The 24,005-nt window shown below is 46.1% G+C and overlaps 1 protein-coding gene across 2 annotated transcripts in view; it reads left to right on the forward strand.

Moving 5' to 3' along the window:
* CPNE4 (copine 4) overlaps positions 1-22,729 on the forward strand; it is a 546,940-nt gene extending 524,211 nt beyond the window's left edge. For both annotated transcript variants that reach the window (XM_057739418.1, XM_057739419.1), the window contains 5 exons: positions 6,701-6,755; positions 9,710-9,761; positions 12,288-12,421; positions 17,451-17,687; positions 22,134-22,729. In XM_057739418.1, coding sequence (XP_057595401.1) covers positions 6,701-6,755; positions 9,710-9,761; positions 12,288-12,421; positions 17,451-17,687; positions 22,134-22,268 — 613 coding nt within the window. In that variant the 3' untranslated portion in view covers positions 22,269-22,729. The remainder of the gene's footprint in view (positions 1-6,700; positions 6,756-9,709; positions 9,762-12,287; positions 12,422-17,450; positions 17,688-22,133) is intronic.
* Positions 22,730-24,005: the final 1,276 nt, after the last annotated feature.

Raw genomic sequence — 24,005 nt, forward strand, 5'->3', positions numbered from 1 at the left:
TGAAGTAGAACCAGTGTAAATATAAATATGAGTAAATCTCAGTTGACAGCCTGAGGTGATTGTAAAATAGGGCTAGTTAGTAATGAACAGCAACTAACTGACCTGTTAAACCAGGAATATAAAGAAAGTGACTCTGTCCTCCGGTTTCAGAGAGAGTTCATGGAATAGCCTGATTTCTGTTCTTTCTAGTCGTATAATTGGTGTTAACCGTATGGAAAACCTGATACCCAGGCACCGTAGGGAGTGACACAGCCTAGTGACCAGAAGGGGCGGGGAAACCAGCAGGACAAGTACTGGTGATGACCAGCAGCTCAGACGGGTGTGAGGCCAGCAGGGGATGGATGAACAAGTGCAGTGCAATCGGACAGCTCTGACCTCGAGGCCCTGCCGACATGTCCCCTCTCCCACGTTTGGAGCAGAGGGCAATCAGAGCGTTTTAAATTACCTTGTTGAAATGGTACTTGTACTTAACCTTGAAATATTGTCTGTGAAGACAACTCAAATCTCAGCTCTGATTTCTTCAGGCCCCAATTCAGGGAGGAGTCTCAAAGAGGCTCATGTCACGTGAAGATTTCTACCAAAGACAGAAAAGATGGACAGATTGCATCCCCACTGTCAGAAACTTCTCCAAACATCCCAAGACAAGAAAACAGTAATTCTCTCTCTTCTCTCTCCCTCTCCCTCCCTCTCTCCCTCTCCCTCTCTCTCTCCCCCTCTTCCTCTCCCTATCCCTCTCCCTCTCTCTCCCTCCCCCTCTCCCCTCCCTCTCCCTCTGTCCCTCCCTCTCTCCCTCTCCCTCCCTCTCTCCCTCTTCCTCTCTCTCTCCCCCTCTCTCCCTCTCCCTCTCTCTCTCTCCCTCTCCCTCTCCCTCTCTGCCTCCCTCTCTCTCTCTCTCACACGTACACACACACACACACACACACACACACACACACACACACAGGTGACCTAGTGCCATAATGTGTCCATATGAGAGAAGAAGGAAGAGAGGGAACATCTTCAGGATTCTTAATAACTTTTAAATTCTGAAATGCTCATAAAAAGAGATAAAGTAGGTGAAAGCACTTAATACAACACAGGAGATGCTTAGTGATAAAGTTGACTCTGACCGACTCTGCAAGGCACATGGCAGTGTAATAATGAGTTGCAAAGAGCAGATTGGTGGGTTGGCCAGAAATTAGGGTGCCAGCACCCGGAGCCCTTGCCGTGGTTCTGCAGCAGATTTACTGGACAAGTTGCAGAACTTCTGTTTCCTGATTATCTCACATGCAAGATGCAGATATGACAGTCAGAGGGACCCACACACCTTTTAGAGCTGTTATCCCTTTATAATGTGAGCCAGACAAAGCCTGGGGAGGATTTTGTATTCCCTCAAAAATACAGATTCATTATGAAAGTAAGAGATGACACGTTTGGGGTTACATGAGGACTCATCGCAAATGGTTCTTTTAAAAATCTTTTAAAGGAAAGTACCAAAGTTATCGGCCCCAACTGGCCAAGAAAATCAGGTTTCTTCAGCCCAGTGGAGCTTTTTTGTTTTTCATCTAAAGAAGACACCTCAGCATTGAAATGGACACACTAATCGCTTCTTGAAAACTAAGTTTCCATCGCTTCTCCTCTGTGTGGGTGGAGAGACAATAGACAGGCAGTCAGGACATTTCCAGTTGGGCTTTGGAATTGATTTATTCTTGCATCAAAGTCAGTGAGGTTGATGTTCCAAAAGAAACACTTGAATAAAAACTGACAGGAGGCGCCGTCCCCCCTCCTGCAGCGACTCCGAGGTTTTCAATCCCCAAGAGCCTTGGAAATTCCTCCCAGCCTCTGACAGCCAAGGGTTTTCTTCCTGCCTTGTACAGTCACTGCGCGCGGGTCATGACGAGCTGATCCTTGAGGCTGAACAGCTTGAGAGGCGCATGCAGCTGGGAGTTCTCAGGGCGGCCTTGAAGGGAGGCGCCCCCAGACTCAGGTCCTGAGCCTGGACGGCAGCCCTGCCGGCTGATTTTCTCTGTGCCTCTGAGAGGGAGACCCCTGCCCTCTCTCCCCTCCAGCTCCCCAAGCACATGTGCTCACAGATGAGCTCATATGTTCCTGGTCAGTTGCAGCCCTTCCCCAGCTCCTGTGAACGACCTGGTCTCTTTAGGCCGCTCAAGGCCAGGGTGGCATCCATTCCGGGGGCTCAGTAGAGATGTGAATCTCTGACCACCTGCCATGTCCCTTGCAGAAAGGCTGGTCCAGCTGCTACCAAGAGAGTATAGATACAGCACCTGGCTCAGGAATACAGACCGATGTTTGGGAGGTTTGGCCACCCCAGAATAAGACAGGGACCCTAGGAACCGGCCAAGGCAGGCGTCTCCGCCGAGGTGTGCTTGGTGCGGTGCGAGGAGGCAAGGCTAGCACTGACACAGGCATTTTCGAGTGCAGAGGGCTGGCTTAGAGGTCAGAAGGCAGGGTCACATCGCAGTGCTACCTTTCCCACTCTGCCGACACCAGTCTGCTGTTCTCAACCTTGGCTCCACACTGAAACCGCTTGGGAAGCCTTAAAGCGAGCTGGTGCCTGGGCCCTACCCCAGACACCCTGATCTCATTACTCTGGTGCACGTCCTGGGGATCAGGATTTTTAATTCCAGTGGGCATCCAGGGTTGAGACTCAGCGTTAAATGGGGAGAGATGGGTGAGGTGGAGTGGCTGAGGACCTACTGGGTGCCAGGCCCCTCACCCAGTGCTTCAAAGACACAGAGAGATTAATAAGCATGGTTCCCGCCAAGTAGGTCACAAGTCTCATGGGAGAGAAAGGCACGTAAATAACTCACAGCCCTGCGTGGCCTATATAAGGATGGGGATGCATGAGGAAGGAAGGATTAACTCTATCCTTTGTGGGAAGAGAGATTGACAGTCAAGGAGGGCATCCTGGGGGTGGTGAGTTCTGCTAATTCTTTCTTTGTTGTTACTAGGACATTATTCTGAATTATTAGACCAGACCAGCCTCCTGTGAAGGGTAGAGTCAACAGGGTCCCGGTGACAGGTCGGCCTAAGTTCAGACCCCAGTTGGGCTCCCTTTATCCTCCTGAGGTTATACTCCCTGGGCCTTGGTTCTCTTGACTGCAAGTGAAAGAGTCATCTAACTTCCCCCACAGAGCAGTTGTAAGGATGAGATATAAAAGTTCTGCTTTTTGTACATACTTGATAATTGATAGAGGCTATTTTCTTTAATACTCTTACACAAAAGGGACTGTAGTGTCAGACCTAAAAGTCATTTTGGACCAATAACCTTTAAAATTTGGGGGCTCACATGCCCCTAAAAAGAATGTTAAAATATGTAACCCTCACACACTTTTACATTGAAATCTAACATTTTCCATGATGAGTTGAAATAGCGACAAAGAATGAAAAGTCTAGTGTAATGTAAATATGGACATTTAAAAATAAAACTCTGTATAACTCTTGTGAACGCATCCAGCAGAGTCTAAATGCCGTAGCTATTTGATGCCTACCACCATCCATGTAAGAAAAGGCAGGAACAAGTTCATCAGTTTGAGTTGAGAATTTTGTTTCTTCCTTTTCATGAACTCGTATTTACATTCCCTTCCCCCAAAGAAATTCATCCCAAGGTGTCTTTAAAAAATTTGGTTTGAAATTCCTTCATTGATCACTGTATCATACACGTCTTTAACTAAAATATGAATATAAATTTTTAAATTTCCAATTTCTAAAATTTACTGTAATGAAAAGATTCAAAATGTTTAAAGAATATCTTCTGGTTTAGTTTGTGTTATAATCCTTATGCGTGCATAATTGATCATAGATATTTGGGAAATTTCAATACCTTATTATTGCCTATAAAAAATAGAACTGAAAAAAATCTTAATGAAACAGATAGTAGGTTTTTTCCCCTATTAGTTTACATATCTGTGGATGACTGCTACCTATACCAGAATGGGAAAATCTAGCATCAATTCTAATCCAATTTTTTGCTTTTATCAATGTAAATACTAAGAAAGCTTGTTTTTATAAGTCCATGGTAATGGAAAGAGTTTTCCTAGCAGTAATACGTAATTCTTTCAGTTCTAAGTTTTATATCAAAAAATTATATATCTATCATCAAAAGGTATTTTTAATGATCTACTGCCTGATATCAGCACTTCCTCCAATTTTTTAAAAGCAAAAATTAGCAACTACCTGACTTACAAAGGGATTTGTTTGCTAGTGAGTCATTCGCGTCAGGAAGTGTCTCTAGCTTTCACACTGGGGAGCAGTGGGCCACAGTGGCTGCGCTTCAGAGTGGGTGAGCGGAGGGTAATTGGGAGAGGGGAGGTGTGAATGAAGAGCAGGTATTTCCATCACAGACATTCCCACAAGATCGATTTCAGCAAAGAATACGTGGGGAGGTCGAGGAACTGAATACTGATTTCCTTTAAAGGCAAAGAAACCCTGCTCTCATATCCACAGAAGGGCTTTCCATTTCTGTGTACCCCAGCTTTAAGACCACCGCTTTAGAGAACAGCCTTTATTAAACGTCTAGTTGTTCTGAAGTGCTATTTTGCTCTGAGTTCATCTCCATTTCCTTACAGATGCAGTCATTTGTCTTTTCTTTATTAATCTCTTGTGTTAGCCCACTCTTCCTTACCACGGAGGGTAGAAATACATCTTCCATCTGCAGATCGTCTGACCAAGGTCTTTCCCTAAGAAGTTCAAGTCAGCAAGCTCATTGCCACTGAAGACTCTGGGCTCTTTGATCATATTTTATACTGTTTGATTCCAATAGTAGTAAATCCTGCCTTCAGCAATGCAGTGATCTGCCCTGAGTTTTCCAGGCTGGAAGTTTCCACCAGTCACGTTCTCAGCACTTGCTCACTGGCCTCTTTCCTCCAGGCTGGTGGATCCGATCTTGAGTTCTCAGGCGTGTTGGGGTGCCAGTGCTTGACTGTGGGTTCAACTTGCCCTCCCTGCCTCTTGCATAATGAGACTCCTCTCTGCCTGCTTTTATTTTTAATCAGGGGAAATGAATGCTTAAATCTATTGTGCTTAGGCTTGAATTTTTTTCTTTAGTATGTTTATTAGAGTCTTTGTGGTAGTTAACTTCAGAGAATTGACACCCTCCTGACTCACTAATTATTCCCCTCGTAGGTGAGGCATTTTCCCTACCTCCCGACTCTTGAAACTCGGTTATATAACAGTGCCTCCTGCTCAGCAAACTTCTCATCCCCAAGGGTGGCTCAAAGGTGTAAAAGGAATATCATTACGGCTGGAACACTGGTTTGGTGATTAGAAATGGATGGAATACTAGATTTCACCCCTCCTAAATAAACTCATCAAAGAAAATGAAAGGTGTGGAGCCTCCCAGGTTTCTCTGTTTTGACTTCTGAGCCATCTGAGTTGGAAGAAGCAGGACTCATCCTCCACCCAGAACAGCTTTCTTCCAGACTTAACTAGAAAGTACCCCAAGACACTCCCTCGCTAATTCCTCCCCGCATCTACTCACCCTTGTCTTGGCTAAGAAGGAATTTCTGAGACAAAGTATTTCAATATTTCCAAGGACCAGAAGTATTTTTTTTCTCAGAGCTGTGGCTAATCCTTGGTAAGCTTTTATGATTTTCTATTTATCAACATTAATACCTTTTCTAATACCTGCTAGATGCAACTCACCACGAAGTGCGTATCTACACAACAGGAAGGGAAAAGGAGAACTGGTGATTTTCTGGCAAATTTAGACTTTGATTTCAAAGAATTCCTTTCCCTGTATCTCCCAACCCCTGTTCCAGATTTGGTCAAATTGGCTACATTTGAAGTTCTATCAAAGCCATCATTGGCTACTGATGACCTCTAAATCAGTTGGATAGTGATGGATGACAGTCTGACTTTGATCCTTTGACTTCTCAGCTTGGGGCTCCACTCTTGCTTGCAGAGACATTCTGGGACAGTGAGCCCTTATCTGAATTTCCTTTTTAACTTGACTGACTCTGCAAAAACTGAGAAATGGGGGAATTGTTCCAAGAACAAATCTAACTTGTGTTTTTTATTTTAATACATCTCTACTGGACTCACTTGTGCTTTTAATGGGAGAGAAAGTAAAGGTAGATAGCCTGAGAAGGACGTGCCCTTTTCCAAGAGCAATATTCCAGAGCCTGACTGCAACAATCCCCGACAGCACAGAATCTGCTTAAGCAGAGTCTTATTTGGGTCTGCTCAGGGGGCCCAGTTATGGGAATTGCAAGACGAAACCACATTTAATGCTGTACGTAATCATTAAGTTATGATGGTATAATAGAAAAGGCATGGGCTGTGGAATCACAGTGCTCGCTGGTAAACACCTTAGGTCACTTTCTTAGCCTTTCTGAGACTCAGTTTATTCATCAGTAAAATGGGAGTAATAAGTAGGTGGGCCTTCAAACATTGTGTGAAAATTAAATAAGTATGTGCACGGCCTAGCATCATTTCTGGCATATGTAGTGCCAATCAGTGTTAACTCTTCACCTGCCCATCCTCTCACCTACAGTAGAGGAAAGCTGTAAAGTGATGAGCTGTGGGGATTGTTTCTTCATTTCAGTCTCCCATGCTACTGCTATCCCGTTACCACAGGTCATCACGAAGCATGAGTCAGCATTCGGCCTGGTGACCTGTTCTAGCGAAGTAATGCAGGTTCATGTTTCTTTTCCTCACGCGATGGACAAATGCAGCAACTGCTTTTTTTTTTTAATTTCAGTGACAAAATGTTCCCAGCCTTTGGGTTCGGTGCCAGGATACCCCCAGAGTACACGGTGAGTGAGTGTTTTGCTATAAACAAAGGATGACCTGGGTTTGCCTCACAGGAGTCTCACTCTTTCAACCTTCGGTATAATTACGTAAGGACCCAAAGAGGCAGCCGTGGTCTTCAGAACGAGTGAGAGCAGCTCCTGGGAGCCTGTGTTTTGATGACACCCAATCTCCTGGTGTCCTGGATGGGCCTTCTCAAAGCCATTTCCAAATGAAGAGTTCCACTGTAAACATAGCTTCTTACAGACATCGTCAGAGACTGTAGACACCCTTGGAAGTTGATCTCCAGTGGCTCAGAACCCACCTATTCAGATCTCCCCTGGAGAAAGACCCTATCGACCATGCCAACAGTCAAAAGTCCATGACAGTGAGGTCTACGGACTCCCTCATCCCAAGTCCCTAAGTCTTGTGTGGGAGACAGAGAAATCCTGAAGAAAGAACCGCTCGGGCTCAGAGAATCTGGAGCTGAAAGGCTCCTGTAGAGACCCTGGAATCCTATTTGGTCTCGATGCCCAATTTCTCACAAAGAAGGCAAAGACTGCACATAGAGAGATTTGTGCTGCAGTGGGGCTGAGGGGCTCTCCCATGGTATACCAGATGGCCCTGTGGGACACTCTCCACAGGGGACTCAGCTCCCCAGGTGGGAGAACCTTGGAGAGGAGCAGGGCCCCTGCTGCAGCCTCAGAATGCCTCTGAGTTCCAGCTAAGTACAAGCAATACTCCCCAGTCATCAGTTTCTCTTTTACGACCTTGTGTGAGCTGCACAGCATGAGGCAGATGCCGACTTTTGCTCCCACCCCAGAGCCGTCAGACCGAGGACCTTCAGTGATGGAGCAGCCAGTCTCCCTGACCTGTCCTGTTCTCCTCCTTGTTTGCCTTGTAACCTACACTGGCCTCCCTGCTGACCATGCTACAGAATCCTAGAAGCATTTGTTGGAAATAGAGCACGTGGTGGGGGAAGAATATAGAACAAGAGCTGTCAACTGGTGGCCTGTAGACATTAGTCCAACCAAAAATATATTCTATTTAACACACAATTTTGTTTTGTTTTTTTAAGAATTAGACAGTATCACATAAAGTATCAGATTTCTGGCTTCTCTGGGAAAACTTAAAAGCCTGGCAACACCAAAATTAAAATATTACACATAAAAGAATTAGCCAGAGCTCAGGAGATGCAGTCCCCTTCAGATGGGCTATCAATTCCAGAATGTGGGCAGGTGGACGCCTGCCCTCCTCACAGAGGAGCCTTGTGGAACGCATCTGGACAACTGCCAGTCCAGCTGCCCTGAGATCCTTGAGCATCCTCCCCACATCCCCCCGAGCAGCCTTCCCGTCTCAGCGGGGCTGAGGACAGGTGTACAGCACACCTGGCTCCAGGCCTTCCTGTCCTTACCCCTGACATCTGCCTGGTCCCCCTCCTGAAACAACTTCTTCTTCTTGCTGTTTGCTAAAGTCCTGATCCCCTGGCTCGGCTTTGACTGGCAGCTGACTTCTTCCTGCTATCCTAACAGGCACCCGTTATGTATCCTCACTCTGCTCCCCCAAAGCCCTTCAGATACCCCTTTTCCATGCCTCACCTCCCCTCTGCCCCAGACAGGCCCTGATGGTCTCAGCAGCTCAGGTGCCCCCAGAGAGGTTACAAGGGTACCATGACTTACTTCTTCAGGATAAAATCTCAGTTTGCGTTGAAACTGAGCCCAGAGCACCTCTGTCTTAGTTTGCACTTACCTGGAACCTTGTGACAAGGATTTAGACGCAAGCAGTTTATTTAAGAGGTGGAGGAAGCCTCAGTAGAGAGTGGGGAAGCGGGAAGAAGTCAACACAGGGTTTACTAACAAGTCATCTCCAGCATGGACAGCCAGAGCTGAATCCCAGGAGGCACTCCAGAGCACACGCAGACCCCCAAGGGAGACCCGCCACCTCCTGTCAGCCCGTGACGGAGAGCTGCTTGCAGGGTACATTACTCCCAGGGGACAGTAATTCCCCAGCACTCTTAGCCTGTCACTTGGGCAGGCAAAGCAGGCTCTGGAAGTCCTAGAGAAACTAAAGGTGAATACAGCAGGTAAGATGATTGGCAGTCAGCTGCGTTGTCTGGAAGAGCCACAGGCACGGGAACGTGGACGAGGCACCAGCAGCATCCGCTCTGACCCCCACTGAGAAAAGAGGGTCTTTTAACACTATGACCTACTTTCCAGGCCCCAGAGAGTCAGTGCGCTGGGAAATAGCCTTTGAAATGGAATTTTACTGATAAAATTCCAAGTGACCCAATAAAAATGTCCAAGTGACACCAGGACACCCCTCTTGTTTTATCAGGGTTTAGAAAGAAAAAAGTCAACCACAATTATTTGACCTTGTTCATAGGTCCTGCCAGGTAGAGGAATTTGTGTTGGAAGTTTCCAAATTATATTACTTTATTACTTTTCCAAAAGCAAGAGTCTATTTTTACCTGCATGTATGTGAAAATCCGCCTGCCTGGCAGTTCTGTATGTTATGTTAGAATGAGTCTTAAATGTCAACAGTTTAGCTGGCGCCTTTGTAACCATGGCCATGTCGAACAGACAGCTTGGGTTATTGAGTTATCATTTTTTAATCACTGGGTCCAAATAGAAGTCAGCCAAATCTAAGCCTCGGGTCTGTGGCCACTTCTATCTGGAAGCTATTTGGAGTTACATTTTTCTGAAATCTCTTCTTGGATTTTTTTTCATATGCCTTGTTCTCCCCCTCCTGCCAGCATTTATCTGATTCTAGAAAATCTCCCTGTCGCCTCAACTCCGCCGGAAGCTCAGAATCCACCCTCCATCTCAGAGTGATTGTGTGAAGGCTTAAAACGGTTCCCGCGGCGTGACACACAATGCATGTGATGAGCATCTGTTTGCAAACACTTAGCCCCCGTGCCTCCTTCCTGGATTAACGTTGTCCTTCTCCTTTCTCCCTTTTGTAAATTTTAATTGGGATCCAGGTCTCTCATGACTTCGCAATCAACTTTAATGAAGACAACCCAGAATGTGCAGGTAAATCACGCCGTGAAAGGAAGCCAGGGTCTCACAGCCCTTCCCTTCGTCCTCTTCCCGTTGTAGTTTCTCTCTCCTGATGCAGTGTGTCAGGGATGATTGTCCACAGCAGAGAGGCAGGCTCCCTGCTACCCAAATAAACAGGCTGCTCTGAAGGCCACAAAGAGCCGTAACAGCAGAGCAGAGACATAAGGGCTGGAAAAGACTGAATGCAGAAGAGGTCTTGAGCTTAGAGCAAGAATATCAACCCCAATTCTGGATTCCTCTAGCAAAAAAACAAAAAACGAAAAAACATGAGGGAAGGGTCACCTGGTGGGCAGTGACGAGGTGCCCTTCTTTCTGCTTTCCAAGTTGCCATCAAGTATTTATTTTTCACGACTTCCTCTCTGTGATGTAGTAGGGAGGGGGGAAGCGAGCAGATCACACGACACTTTCAGCACGTCGGCCCTCAGCAACCTCAAACAAGTCACTTCATGGTTTTGTGCCAGAAAGACCCTTCTCAAAGGCTTTGGTCTGTATTCTGTTATTTCCAGCTAGAAATTCCCCAAGACATTCCACAAAATAATGGTGATGACTGGGATGATAAATTGTATCCTAGAACCATTTTTCCTGATTTCTAAATAATAAATAGAGCCAAGTACACCTGTTGCTATGAAAATGGTAAGACATTTTTACAGTGGGCTGGTGGAAATGTCCACATCTCTTCCTCCTACCTGTAGAGGAGGAAGGGACTGAACGAGGTTAATTCGGATCCTGCAGGGGGTTCCTGTCACAAACTTGGCACTAACTGTCCAAGACCATGGCATCAACACCCCCCAGGTCTGCACACAACGACCTCTGAGACCAGATGTCCATTCTGCCCTAGTCCTTCTCACCACCCCTCACACCAAGTTTATTCCATTTACACTTCCCTCATCTCAAACCACGCCTGCTCTTCAACTGTAAGAATGGTTTTCCATCAACGCAGAATGAAGGACATATCCAGTGTTAACCCATTTCACATCTTAGAATTCATCTGCCTGGTATTTTTGGAAGAGAACTCAAACTTGCTTATCTTAGGCAAAAACTCAAAACACAAAAAAGATAGAGAGCTTCTGTTCAGCATCACTTAATTTCAAAACCAGGCTATGTGATGATTTGGCACCTGTCTTTAGAACAGCAGACTTTGGAGCAGAACAGAGAGTGCAGCATTGTCAGTCATTCTCATACACATTGTGCTGCATGCATGGGTATAAGGGCAGAACAGAACACAGCTAGCTCATCCAAGATGCCCAAAAGCTGGTTGGCGGGGTGCGGAGGGAAAACAACCACAGCAGGGACTTTGTGGGTCTCTCTGGCCTCAAACAGGATCAGTGTGCTGTTTCAGGGTAGAAAGGGGTGTAGGAGGATGAAATGAAACAGGGGAAGGGAGAGGTGACACAGGCACAGACACGGAGAGAACCATTTGAACAAAAATCATTGGTGATGGGACTTCACTGTGGGATCAGGATTAGAACATTGAGTGTGCAGTCAAGACTCGTGCTGGGAGGAGCTACACAAGCAGGGCTGCCTCTTCCAGCAGAGCCCACCCGTCACCACCTCTTGGCTGGAAGCCCCCCTTAAATGAGAGGTGCCCATGGTGATGGATGTCGCACATCTGTGCTCCAGTCCCTGGCAGATGATCGTGACAGTCATTTTGCTCACTCGTCACACGTTTGGGGAGCAGCTACCATGCGCCCGACCTGCCTCGAGCTCATGAGAGAGAAAGTCACAGTTCCTGCCCACGAGGACTGTAACATCTGGAGAGACAGTTGTGGGTACACATCACTCACACAGGTGGCCTGGGGTGGGTATACTAGAGTCCACAGGACGGTGTAAAAACCAGAGGCATGTTAAAGCTGTGAGCATGGCCCTTAGAGCCAGACACACCTGGGTGTGAATCCTGAGTCTGCAGCACACTTCTCCGAGCCTCAGTTTCTTCATTTGTAAAATGGGTGCAATGTTGGTTGCATTACAATAGGACGATCTAATGAAATCTGTTGTGTAGAGTGAGACCTAAGGGAGACGTTTGTGGAAATGGTCGCTTTTGACTTGAACCTTTAAAGAGAGTGATCTCAGACCAAAATGATTTCTCTCTGAGTTTTAAGTTGGAGGGTGGCAAAATATTCCCAATAGGAATACCTTATTTTTGAAAGTGTAGAAAGTTTTGGGAATACGTAAGTTTGTAACTGACATTTTTTAAATGGATCTAGAATATTCTCTTTTGTCATAAAAAGCTTGTCTGCATTCTGTAGCAAACACAATCATTCATTAATAAATTCTTCCCAAGCTAATTTCAAAAAAAATAAGTAAAAGGAACAAAGAGAATGATTTTAGTGGGAGTGGAGGCAGAAATACCAGCCCAGATGTGGTGTTTTTTATCTTAACATAAATGTGCTGTTGATAAGGACTGTTTGGAGGAAGTTAATTCTTCACGTGTGTGTGTGTTTGATTATAAATATAGTTAGGGGACTATTTAGCTATTGACCTTTGCCAATTCCACCTCAGGGATTCAAGGAGTTGTGGAAGCCTACCAGAGCTGCCTCCCCAAACTCCAGCTCTACGGCCCCACCAACATCGCTCCCATCATCCAGAAGGTCGCCAAGTCAGCATCAGAGGAGACCAACACCAAGGAGGCGTCGGTAAGGAGAGGGGCGGTCTGCCTGCTCGTGGGCATTTACCCTTCCTCACGTGGACACTGGTCGTAGCACCCATCCCACTCTGACAATAAATTTCATTCCTACCTGTGTGAGTTTGAAGAAGTGACTTAACCTGCCCCCCGTCCTCAGTCTCCTCATCTGGAAAGTGGGGATAAACATGCCCATTTTTGCTGGATTAGTGTGAGGTTTAGAGACGACCCGGCTGGATGTCTGCAGCGTTGCCTGGACACAGGAGGCACTCAACACGGGGGGCCACTCTATCCGCTGGAGTGCAGGTCATCCTCATAGTACCCACACTCACCATCAGTCCCCGGGAAGGAACAACCGTCCAAAACTAAGCTTGCTTTCAGAGTGCCCAGACTACAGATGGAAGTGAAGTAAAACAAAGGGTTATTCTTCCTCCTGGTAGTCAAGTGAAGTAACACACACCATCACAGCGAAGATTTAATTCAGGTCCTGTTGGTGGTTTTCTTAAGAAAAATGCAAACCAAGGCTACAAGGCCAAAGTGTTCAGTTTTTCCCCTAATATATTAGAGGTACATATATTGCCGTAATAACTTTTCTATGTATCATTTTTCAATACCATCATTATGTGCTTTTTCAGCTTTATGACCTTTTCTCAGATTTAGCAGAACATTACTGACGTCTGAAATTTTCTCTGATTTTATGCTGGGTTCCAAGATACTTAATCTGCATAGAGAACATGATACGCGGCTCCCTCACCTTTTCACGTGAGCTCATCTGAGCCCCTTCTCCTGTGCCTGTTCTCAGCTCCCCTCATGTGAGGATGGGCTGGACCACACTCCCATCTCCTGGCGACCTCTGCTCTGCGCACTGCAGCACACGCCTCCGCTCCAGGGACACTGACCTTGTACTTAGTATTCCCTTTCTCTCCTTATCATCTGTTTTTCCCTCTCTACTGAAGACTCATTCCTATTAGCAAACAAAGCATTTATAATATCTCTTAAGTCCAAAGCTCTCGCTTTACTCTTTAGCTACTGTCCCTTATTTTACTCTTTTAGAGCAACATTCATTGAAAGAGCTGCCCATACTCAGTGTCGCCATCCCTCCTGCTGTTGGCCCCTCCACCCGTACCACACACACTTTGTCCCCAACATCCCTGAAGATCCTGCCAAACCCATGGAGGCCTTGGAGCAAATCCGAATCCTCACGGATGCAAGATTTAGGGACAGAGTTGGACAGGATCGGGATTTCATTTTATTTTTAACCTTTTTTCTACTCACCAGAACTTCAAATTCAAATTCTTCAAATAATATCTTGCTCGGAAACCAAACATATAAAATGGATTTGAAGAAAACACTATTTTTGCTAAATCGGGCTGAGGGATGGGGTCCAAACTTGCCTATTCTCCTTGACTCCCTTTATCCCCAAGAGCATCCAAGCCATCCCTAGGGCTCCCCGGAGCCCAGTTTGAAAACTGAATCATCTCGGCCTCTCTGGGGTACCAGGACCCACAGAAAGAAGAGAATCTGACATAGGTCTGAGTTCTGGACTAATACAAACCAGGGTGAGGTTTGGCCACCACTCACTCCTCCAGGGACGGGTGGGTCAGCTCTGAAAGGACAGGTCAGGAAGCATCTAATCCATATCTCCGCAGATAACTCACTCCTATAGGCAGGAATACTGGCGCCTTCCCCCAGAGATTTCTGTTACCTTCTGAACAGCGTGTGGTCCAGGGCCTTGTTGTCACTGGTTGCTAAGAGTCCTAACCTTGAACCTTGTAGGCAGGTGGTGCCAGGAAGTCTGTGGCTGGAGGGTTTTCTCCTCAGTTTTGTGGGACTCTTCTAGAAAGAAAAAAAAAGTCCCCTCCTTATGTAAACTGGACCTCAAGTACATTCAAAGTCTATAATATTTCACTGTGAGTATTTTCCTAGCCTGCCTTTGGAAGCAGCTGTTACTGTGAGCTTTATTGGAAATTTCCATCGGGCTTGCAATCCAGCAGTCTGTAGCCTCTTACCTGTAGCTAGATTAAACCAGGAAGGGTCAGGTTCTAGAATCTTGACAGCCTCCTCAGACCAGGGCTTCTTAACCCTTTCTGTTCTATGGTTTCCATGGCAGCTGGTGAAGCCCACGGACCCCTCCTCAGAAGGGCCTTTAAATGCACAAAATAAAGTATGTGTTATAAAGTAAACCAATTATATTGAAATGCAGTTAGCAAAGTATCTCTAAATGTGACCTAGAAGTATCATAAATATAGTAATAAAATTAAATCATGAGAACTAGTGGCTGGCCTAGTAATTCCATCATTTCTAAGTGGTACTGAATGGCGTGATACGTTGAGATATTTGCAGCCACTGTAATGTGTCAGAAACATATTCTGTGATTTCCATTGGTGACTCAGTCACAAGTACAGTTAAAACTAATTTTATTTGTTGATTATATTTAGAATTGAAAAAAATGTTTTAGTTAGAGGTTAGTGAAAATAAAACTTTAATTTACCCCAGCTGCACAGACTGCCTGAATTCTTTCAACTCAGCAACCTGCAAGCCCAGGTTAAGAACCCCTGCTCTAAATGAAAAGGCAGCTACCCTCTGCAACCTATTTTTCAGGGGCTTACTAGCTAAGAGTGGCTTTTACATTTTTAAATGGCTGAAAAAAATCAAAAGGAGAATAATATTTCAGGACACACAAAAGTTGTATGACATTCAAACTTGTGTCCATCAATAAAGTTTTACTGGAACAAAGGCATATGCACTCCTATTAAGTACTGTCTATGGCTGTTTTCATTCTAACAGGCAGAGTTAGGTCATTGCCATGGACACCATTATGGCCCGCAGAGCCTAAAGTATTTATTATAGACCCTTACAGAAAATACTTTCCCAGCGCCCACTCTAGACCATGACAACTCTACACTAGCTTGATGTGGTCATGTGACTGTCAGGTCGTTTGCTCCTGGGGATGTTGTAGGGAGCAAGCAGGGGAGATCCGTGCCCTGGACCATGAAGATCGAATCAGACAGGAGTTAGGGGAAGGTGGGGCGTGGATGATGGGGGCGCAGAAGTGTGATTCACTCAGAAGCCCACCTGCTCAGGAATCAGGAGGGTCTCCCTCCAGGTGTGGCACCTACCATGGCCTCCAAGGGGCACCCTGGGGGGAGTCATTTATGTTCCTAGTGTTTCCTACACTGCTTCCCTCCATCGCCAAGCCACCAAGTTGCCCCCTTCTGCCCCTTCTCCCTGCACCTCCCTAGCTCCTCCACCACTTCACCCAACTGAAACCTTCCTCCAAACTCCCAGGCCGCCTTCTCTGTGAATGTATGAGACTCAAAAAAGCATAGGTATGGATGAAAATTGGCAACCCGAATTTTCAAAGCACTTGAAAATTGTTCAGCTAGAACTAGGGGTGGGTAGCTAGCAGACATGGCACAGAATTAGTCTTTATATTAAACTGTGGGGACAGCATTCAGGACATGTGGCTGTCTTCATCACAGTGTGAATTCCTCTTCTCTCCAATTGGATTTTTGACTGAGTTGTTTTGTTTAAAAACATTTTTTTCAGACTCACAGAGAAAAAAGGGAACTCTTTAACACTGCCAGCCTATATGCAACCTTTTAAGTGTGATTCTCAAAACCAGATGTTTTCGACATGTGATTCTTCTATATAGCCTTTCTCCTTTGAAATGTGGCAACTTGGAATGGTTTCATCATCCCACGCTATTTCCTGTAGAGTTGAGCATATTGCGACGATTACATTAGGCCTTTTGAGTTTGGCATGAGCAATATCTCAGTGACCTCCTTCCCTCCCCTCTTACCCGAGAGGCTGTCATGATGCCTCTTATAACTAAGGACAGTGATGTCCTCCACTGGGCTTTCCCTCTCCAGCCCCATAGCCCTTCCCGAGCCCTCCCTGTACTGATGAGTATGGAGCCTTCTCTCCAATCTCCATCTCACATGAGTCACCCACCAGCCTGTCCAGCCAGGACCTGGAGCAGGAGGAGCCTTCTGCCCACATCCTTGGAGAAGGGCAGCCCCCTGCAGGCCACTCACTAGCCCAGGGCACAGGGCCTTCAGAAGGAGAGACTGCGACCCTCACCTCTCCTAGCGGGGCTTTAGTGCAACGCCGTCCACTAGAAATACAGTGGGAGGCATACAACAATTTTAAATTCTCCAGTAGCCACATTTTAAAAAGTTAATAGAAACAGGGAAATTAATTTTAATAATATATTTTACTTAACCCAGTATAACTAAAACATGATCATCTCAAGAGGTACTCCATATGAAAATTATCAATAACATATTTTACATTCTTTTTTTTTGTACTGAGTCTTCAAAATCCAGTGTGTATTTTATACGTACATCATCTCAATGTGGATGCTAAAGTGTCATCAAAAATACTTGGTCCTTATATAGATTTTATACATTGATAATTGAGAACGTAGACTCACATTCATAATCATTCCAAACATACTTAAAAGATTTCTGATAACTCAATCGGATATCCACTTTTTAAAGTTAAATTTAAGTTCATTCGAATGAAATAAAATTAAAAATTCTGTTTCTCCATTGCTTTCACCACTTTCAAGGGCTCCGCAGTCACGTGGAGCTGTGGCTACTGTAAATATTAGGCAGCTTGGCTTTAGACTCTTGCCAAGCCTCCAAGCTGAAGAGGACGGTGGGATGATCTGGCCCCACCCTCTCTTGAGAGATGAAGAGGCTGAGACCCAGAGGAGTTAAGGGACAATTCCCAGCGTCTCAGAGAACAGGATCTGAAGCCAGCCCCGCTGACTCCTCTGCTGCTCTGTCTAAACCCTGTGCCTTGTAACCATCGCTAAGGCGATAATTAGATTAACCCGCAATCACTGTGCCTGCCTTTAAGCTGCCGTCATCCTAGGTCTTCAGTGTTTAGGGCTGTCAGCACAGGCACTCGGGAAAAGTCTGTCGTCACTCGCTGTGGTCCGTATGCACTGGAGACGCCTGGGTGTAACTGGCCTTGTCCTTGTCTCCCCACCCCACCCCCTTCCCCGTCATCTCCTGGCATCCCACCGACGACAGCAATACTTCATCCTGCTGATCCTGACGGATGGGGTCATCACAGACATGGCGGACACGCGGGAGGCCATCGTGCACGCCTCCCACCTCCCCATGTCGGTCATCATCGTGGGAGTGGGCAACGCAGACTTCAGCGACATGCAGATGCTGGACGGTGACGACGGGATTCTGAGGTCACCCAAGGGAGAGCCCGTCCTGCGCGACATCGTCCAGTTCGTGCCCTTCAGGAACTTCAAACACGTACGCATATCTCAGGGGCTTCCCATGCGAGAGCAGAAGACCACCCCCCGCCCCTTTTCCACCAGGGTTCGTAGTGAAGCAATGCCAACTGCCCCCTCCAGGGCCAGGCCGCCTCCCACCCATGACAGGTAGAGCTTGGCTCGCTGGAGAAAGAAGTGTAACCTGAGCCATGCGAACTAGGTAGCCAATACTTCATTAGAGCTTGGCCTCATCCACATAATTTAGGGTCTCCAGTGCACCCAGGGCTGCCATGTACAGTTGTGCAGGTTGTTGTCTGCTCAAGGGTGCCTGGCTGAAGCAGCAAAGAGGAGCTGAAATTCGGCCTGGTTCTTCTTGTCAAGCCATGTGCCCCGGCAGAGGCCTGTGTTTGCCTTGGCAAAGTATATTTTCAAAAGGATAGAAACCTAATCCCTCTATAAATATGTAGTGAGCAGCATCAAAGATTTATGTAATTCATTAATGAGCGAACCAGCAAGAAGCCAAAGTTAGTTTAAAGGATGATATTAAACAGTTGATTGTGGTCAATAGGGGAAAATTCTGGAATAAGTTTGCTAAGGCAGAATCAAAACCGGCTCATGACCGATAGAGTTTAAAAAAAAAAACCACCACCACCTTTTCTGATTCATACAAAGTTTCCCTCGGCTGGTGGCGCAGCCTCTCCCGCTGTGTCCCAGACAGCCCCCCGTGTTCTTTCATTCCATCCCCTTGTGAAAGCCCCTACAGGTGTACAGGCAGTGAGCCTGGGTGAAGGGTAACCCTGCTACGGTAGCCCACCTTCGGCTTGCCCGAGGGGAAGTTTCCAAGCCCCCGAGGTGTCTGCACAGGACAGCAAGGAGGGGCATCCTCTTCAAGTCGGGGTGCGTTGGAGCTGAATCTCCCGCAGTTGTGTTTATCCGTGAAGCCACTTGCTTGCGTGGTGCCCAAGGTGGGGAGACAGTGTTCTTGCAGACTGTGGTGTCCCACCCCATCCTGTCAGCCAGACAGGAGCACCACAGGACTGACCACCACCCACAGCGTTGCCTAAGTGAAGAGGGGTCCAAGAGCATCCCCAAACCACCCTCTTCCTGCCCCCTACACACACACACACACACACACACACACACACACACACACACACACACATACATGCGCACGCGCGCTCCACAGGGCCACGCAAGGTTGCAGCCTCCGCGCCAGCCCCTCACCCTCACACACTCGCTGGGGGCCCGCTAAGTGCTCACTCTGGGACCACAGCGAGATGAGGCGCCATGGGGCCCGGCCTCCAGGAATTTACTGAAGAATTGCGCGGTTGGGACATAGATGTCTGCAGAAAACTCCCACGCTAAGCGATCTGTGGGTGGTTGAGGAGGGCCACCCGGTTGCTACAAAACTTCAGAGAAGCGGCAGGAGCTGGGACATGAGGAGGACAGACCTTGGTGGGCGGGCAGGGAGGTGGGGGCACCCGCAGCAAGGAGGTGCCTGATCAGGGTGAGGAAGGGGGTCCCCTCACTGTCCCTCTGCCCCAGGGCCCCAGCTCCCCGTGGACCACTAGAGCAGAGCACCAGGAGCCTAGCACCCGCCTTATCTTTCTGGATTTCAAATTAGATTCTGAGAACCATTTCATTATCCAAACTAATCTACTCTGAATTCAATCAACCATAAATAAAACGCAAGGTGAGGCACTGATATCATTTCATACAGCCAGGAACCCAGGAATTGCCTCTCTTTTTCTGCTCTGCATGGTAACTCAGCTTCGGACAGGGCAGAGGCTCTGAGCTGTGTAGCTCAGGGCAAGTTATGTAACCTCTCTGTGTCACAGACTTTCATCTGTAAAACAGGTGAATGACACACACATTGGAGGGTTGGAGGTGGGCCCTGTATAAAGCTAAGCACAGGGCCTGGTACATGTAGGTGGTTAATAAATGCAGCTGTTGTTACTGTTGTTGCCAGCTGCTTTCATATCTTTTTGCCTTTTCCCAACTTAACAGACCTCCAAGCCCTCTTTGCTCACTAGAGCTACCAGCACAGATATGCAAGAGGCAGGAGAAGCATTGGGAACTGTGCTGTCCAACAGAGTAGCAAAGAGCCACATGTGGTTATTTAAATTTAAATTCATTAAAATTAAAAGTCAGTTTTTCAGTCACCCTAGCCACATTTCAAGGGCTCAGTGACAGCATGTGTCTGGTGACTACCACATTGAAGAGCAGAGATACAGGATACTTTTATCATCCAAGCAAGTTCTATTTGACATACGATTGAAGAATATTTGTCTTCAAATAACAGCAAATCCATCTCACAGTGGGTTACACACATGGTTCTTAACCAAGGATGATTTTTCTCCCCAGGGGACATGTGGCAATGTCTGGAGACAGTTTTCATGGCTACTTGCATCCAGTGGGTAGAGGCCAGGATGCTGGTAAGCATCCTATGGTGCAGAGGACAGTCCCCACATGAAGAATTATCAAATATATCCAATATATCAAAATAGCAATAATGCCAAAGTTGAGAAACCCTGAGTTTTACAAGTACAAATATACTTTTCTCATGTAGCTAGAGGGGCTGGTGCCTGCGGACATTAGTTTTTTTCAATGATTCAATAGTGTCAGGACCAGCACTTAGAGATTCTTTTTGTTATTCCCTCATAATGCTAAAATGGTTGCCATAGCCCCAGGAATCACATGCTAGGTCAAGGAAAAAAGGAACGGGAGAGAGAAACAGAGCCAATGATGTCTGTTGAAGAGCTTTCCAGGAAACACCCCCAGGGAACTCCCACTTGGGTCTCAAACAATGAAATTGGGTCAGATGGCTGTCCCTAGATGGCAGGAAGGCCAGGAAGTCTTTATCTTTCTAACATTTGTGTGAGCAACGACCAGAGAGAAAAGGGAGGAAGTGACTGTTGTGTCTTCCCCAGTGTACAAGTGGGCCATGATTTAACACACAACCCTGAGCAGTTATTTATAAAATAAAAGAGCATTCATGGATGCCAACATCCCACATACTGTGACAACTTCAAAATGTGAGCAGTCACTTTAGAAGCACTCCTTGCAGTGTTCAGATTGTTTTTAAGACATACGTCTCTTACATTTTGAGCCTCCTAAAGACTGAGATAGAATGAATTTCTATTCTTTCCTCTCTTGTCTCAGAATATGCAGAGCTGAATGGCTGCGTGAGAAGCCACATAGGAAGGAAAGAGCTCGAAACCAGGTCATCTGGCATTAAGGCCAGCCCCCTTTCCTTCAGGGGGGAAGGACCTCAAACATGCCTCTGCTTCAGGCTTTCAACCTCTTCAGTCACTGCTAACAATGAGGTTCAGGCAATCTTACTTGCCTAGCGGCTGGGCAGTTAGTAGTGAGTGCCAGGGTCCGAGATCAGGCCCAGCTCTGCATGGGTCCAGAGTCCATGCAGGATTTCAACCTCCACCTTCCTCTGCCCCAAGGCCGGCAGTGAGTCCATAATGCTGACAGAAGAAAGGATACGTAAATTAGCATGGTATTCAAGACCCTCCATCACCTGGCCACAAGCTCATTTTCCAGCTGAGTGCCCCACCAACCCTGCATCCCCGACATGCACACGCACGCGCGCGCGCGCGCACACACACACACACACACACACACACACACGCACGCGCGCACACTTCCTTCAGAGCCCCATCAGAGGACTCACTGTCCCTAGAATGATCAAATGCCAATCCTCTCCTTTTCCCCCTTTGAAAACATACCCAACTTAAATGCCACCTCTTCTTGGAAACCTGCTGTGGTTTCCTCCAGGATGACTTAGTCTCTTGGTTTTTGTGCTCTAGTCACAGTGTTTGTGACTCGCTAGAGCAGTGCTTTTCAAGCTTCAGTACGCACAGGAGCCTCCTAGGCATAGCATTGACATGCAGACTCTGCTTCATCAGCTCTGGGATGGGTCTAAGAGTTTACATTTCTAACGAGCTCCTGTGTGCTGGGATCTGCTGGTCTGTGGCATGTATCATGTTCTGCCTTGCGGGAGGGTTCATTTCGGCTCCACCAGGCTCCTCTCACGTGACTGTAACTTCCCTAATGGCAAGAACCATAGACCCTATAAATGCTCACATAGTGCCTGGAACATAAATAGGTGTCTGGATTTGAATGTAAATCAGACACAAAACTACAAAGCTGTTCTTCCTGCCATCCAATGTTCACCCATCCTGAGATGTGAATAGTTGTATTTTAGACAGACATGAAAAACTACAATTATGAAATTAAAGGTTCATTTTCCAATGATCAGACAACTCTTCTTGGAGTAGATGCTAAGTACAGAATGAATGATGAATGAGTGAACGGATGATGAATGAGTGAGTGGATGATCAATGAGTGAATGTATGATGAATGAGTGAATGGATGAGCCCAGCTGCTCAGAGCAGGACTCCAGTCTTTCAGGCTGATTTGGGTCAGGTTCCTTTGGCTGGGCGCCAAAGTCACGGTGATTTCTTCTTCCCTGCAGGCATCTCCAGCTGCCCTGGCAAAGAGCGTGTTGGCTGAAGTCCCAAACCAAGTCGTGGACTATTACAATGGCAAAGGGATTAAGCCAAAATGTTCATCAGACATGTATGACTCTTCCCGGACACTGGCTCCATGAACTCTACACACTTTTACGGACTTCTCAAATACTATTCCTGCTAATATTTAATACTTCTATTACTCCTGTACTTAAGAAGACACACAGATACACATTTAAAAATAGCACGTTTTGGTGATTTTTAACTAATTGACAATTTTTTTGCATGTGTAGCCCTGAGGCCTCAATCTGTTAAGCACTTGTATTGTTAAAGACTTTTTACGAAGAAACACAGATCATTATAACTTACTCTTTACATTACAGCATGTCGCCTTGAAATAAAATGTTATCTGTATCTGTTTTTTATACAGGTTTGTTGAAATTTTGCTAAATTTCTTATTATCTTTACACTGTAAAGCATTTTGAAACATTTCTTGAACGTTGGTAGCCAAAACATGTTTGGTTTTATCTGCTACAGGATGAGAGACTTTTTAAAATGGCAGATGCATGGACTGTATTTTGCATGTTTAAAATAAAAATAAAAAAACCCATACTGTTTTGGCAGCTGTCATCTGTAATTCCTCCCTGCTGAGGATGGTCTGTCCACTGAAGAAGAGGTTTATTCACCTAGAGGTGTCTTCCTGAGGTGGGTCCGGGATTCCCAGTCCAGCACCACTCAGACTTTCCTGTGTATACAGATCACCAGAGGATCTTGTTAACACTTAGACTGTGACGCAGTAGATCTACATGGGCCCAAGATCCTGCTCTAACAGAGTCCCAGGTGATGCCAATTCAGGCCCCATGTTTATGTCAATCCCTAGGAATGACCTCAAAGAGTCTTCAATGGACCCATGACAGTGGAAACTTGTCCACGGCAAAAGGCCACGTGGTATGGCTCTCCAGAGAAGTGGCCCACCAGGTTTATATTTAAGCTTAATCTAGGGCTTCCTTGTGTGTCTTTTTATCACTCCTGAGAGCAAACTCAGTCATCAACACAAATGCCTGGAATCATTGTTTTGGGTGGATGTGTTTTGTTTTGATATAAACTGGCCAGTCTTGAACCAAAAGAATGAATGTTTCACTTGTATAATCGTCTTTCCAAGAAATGAACAAGTGTCTTGCAAGCATAAAAGGCCCTAGGTGGAGCCCACTTTTGGTCAGAGATATGGGAGAGTAAATCACAAGGCAGAATAGATCTGTGTGTTGTTTGGTGAGGGGGAAGTATTTAACGAGCACATCAAATGCCTTGTACGATTTCCAGAGGAATAACTACAGACCCTAACCTTGCAAATACATGTTGGCCGAAGGCACATTTGGGAGTGATGGTAAGTATATGACCAAAAAAAAAAAACCCATAAATATTTAAGCTGTATTATTTTATGAATAAATTGGGTACTTACAGAATTTTTTCTGAGTTATAGTCCTGTTTCTCTTCGCAAGGCAATTTCTGAACAGCAGTTTATTTCACGTAACTTGGCCTCAGGATAGGAATAGCTCTTTCACAGTCTCATAGAAACATGTGGATCACGGTTTTTAACAGACAAGGCATTAAAATACTTAGGCCCTGTTCACCAGAAAGAGCTGATGGTTGTTTCTAACCCAAAACAAGGACATGAGCTTCTGTGTCCATGAGACAGGAACATAGTAAGCCATGTGTTTAATGAATAGATAACTATTCGATAGATAGATGCTTAATGAAGAAATAGAATACTGATCAAATAAGTGAACGTGTGAAAGAACAAATGAATGGACTTGTTAGTGTGCTCATCAGCCACAGCAAATCCGCTGTACATTTTTTTTTAATTTTTTAAAATTTTT

The sequence above is a fragment of the Hippopotamus amphibius genome, chromosome 6 (genome assembly GCF_030028045.1).
Source record: "Hippopotamus amphibius kiboko isolate mHipAmp2 chromosome 6, mHipAmp2.hap2, whole genome shotgun sequence".
NCBI lineage: Eukaryota > Metazoa > Chordata > Mammalia > Artiodactyla > Hippopotamidae > Hippopotamus > Hippopotamus amphibius.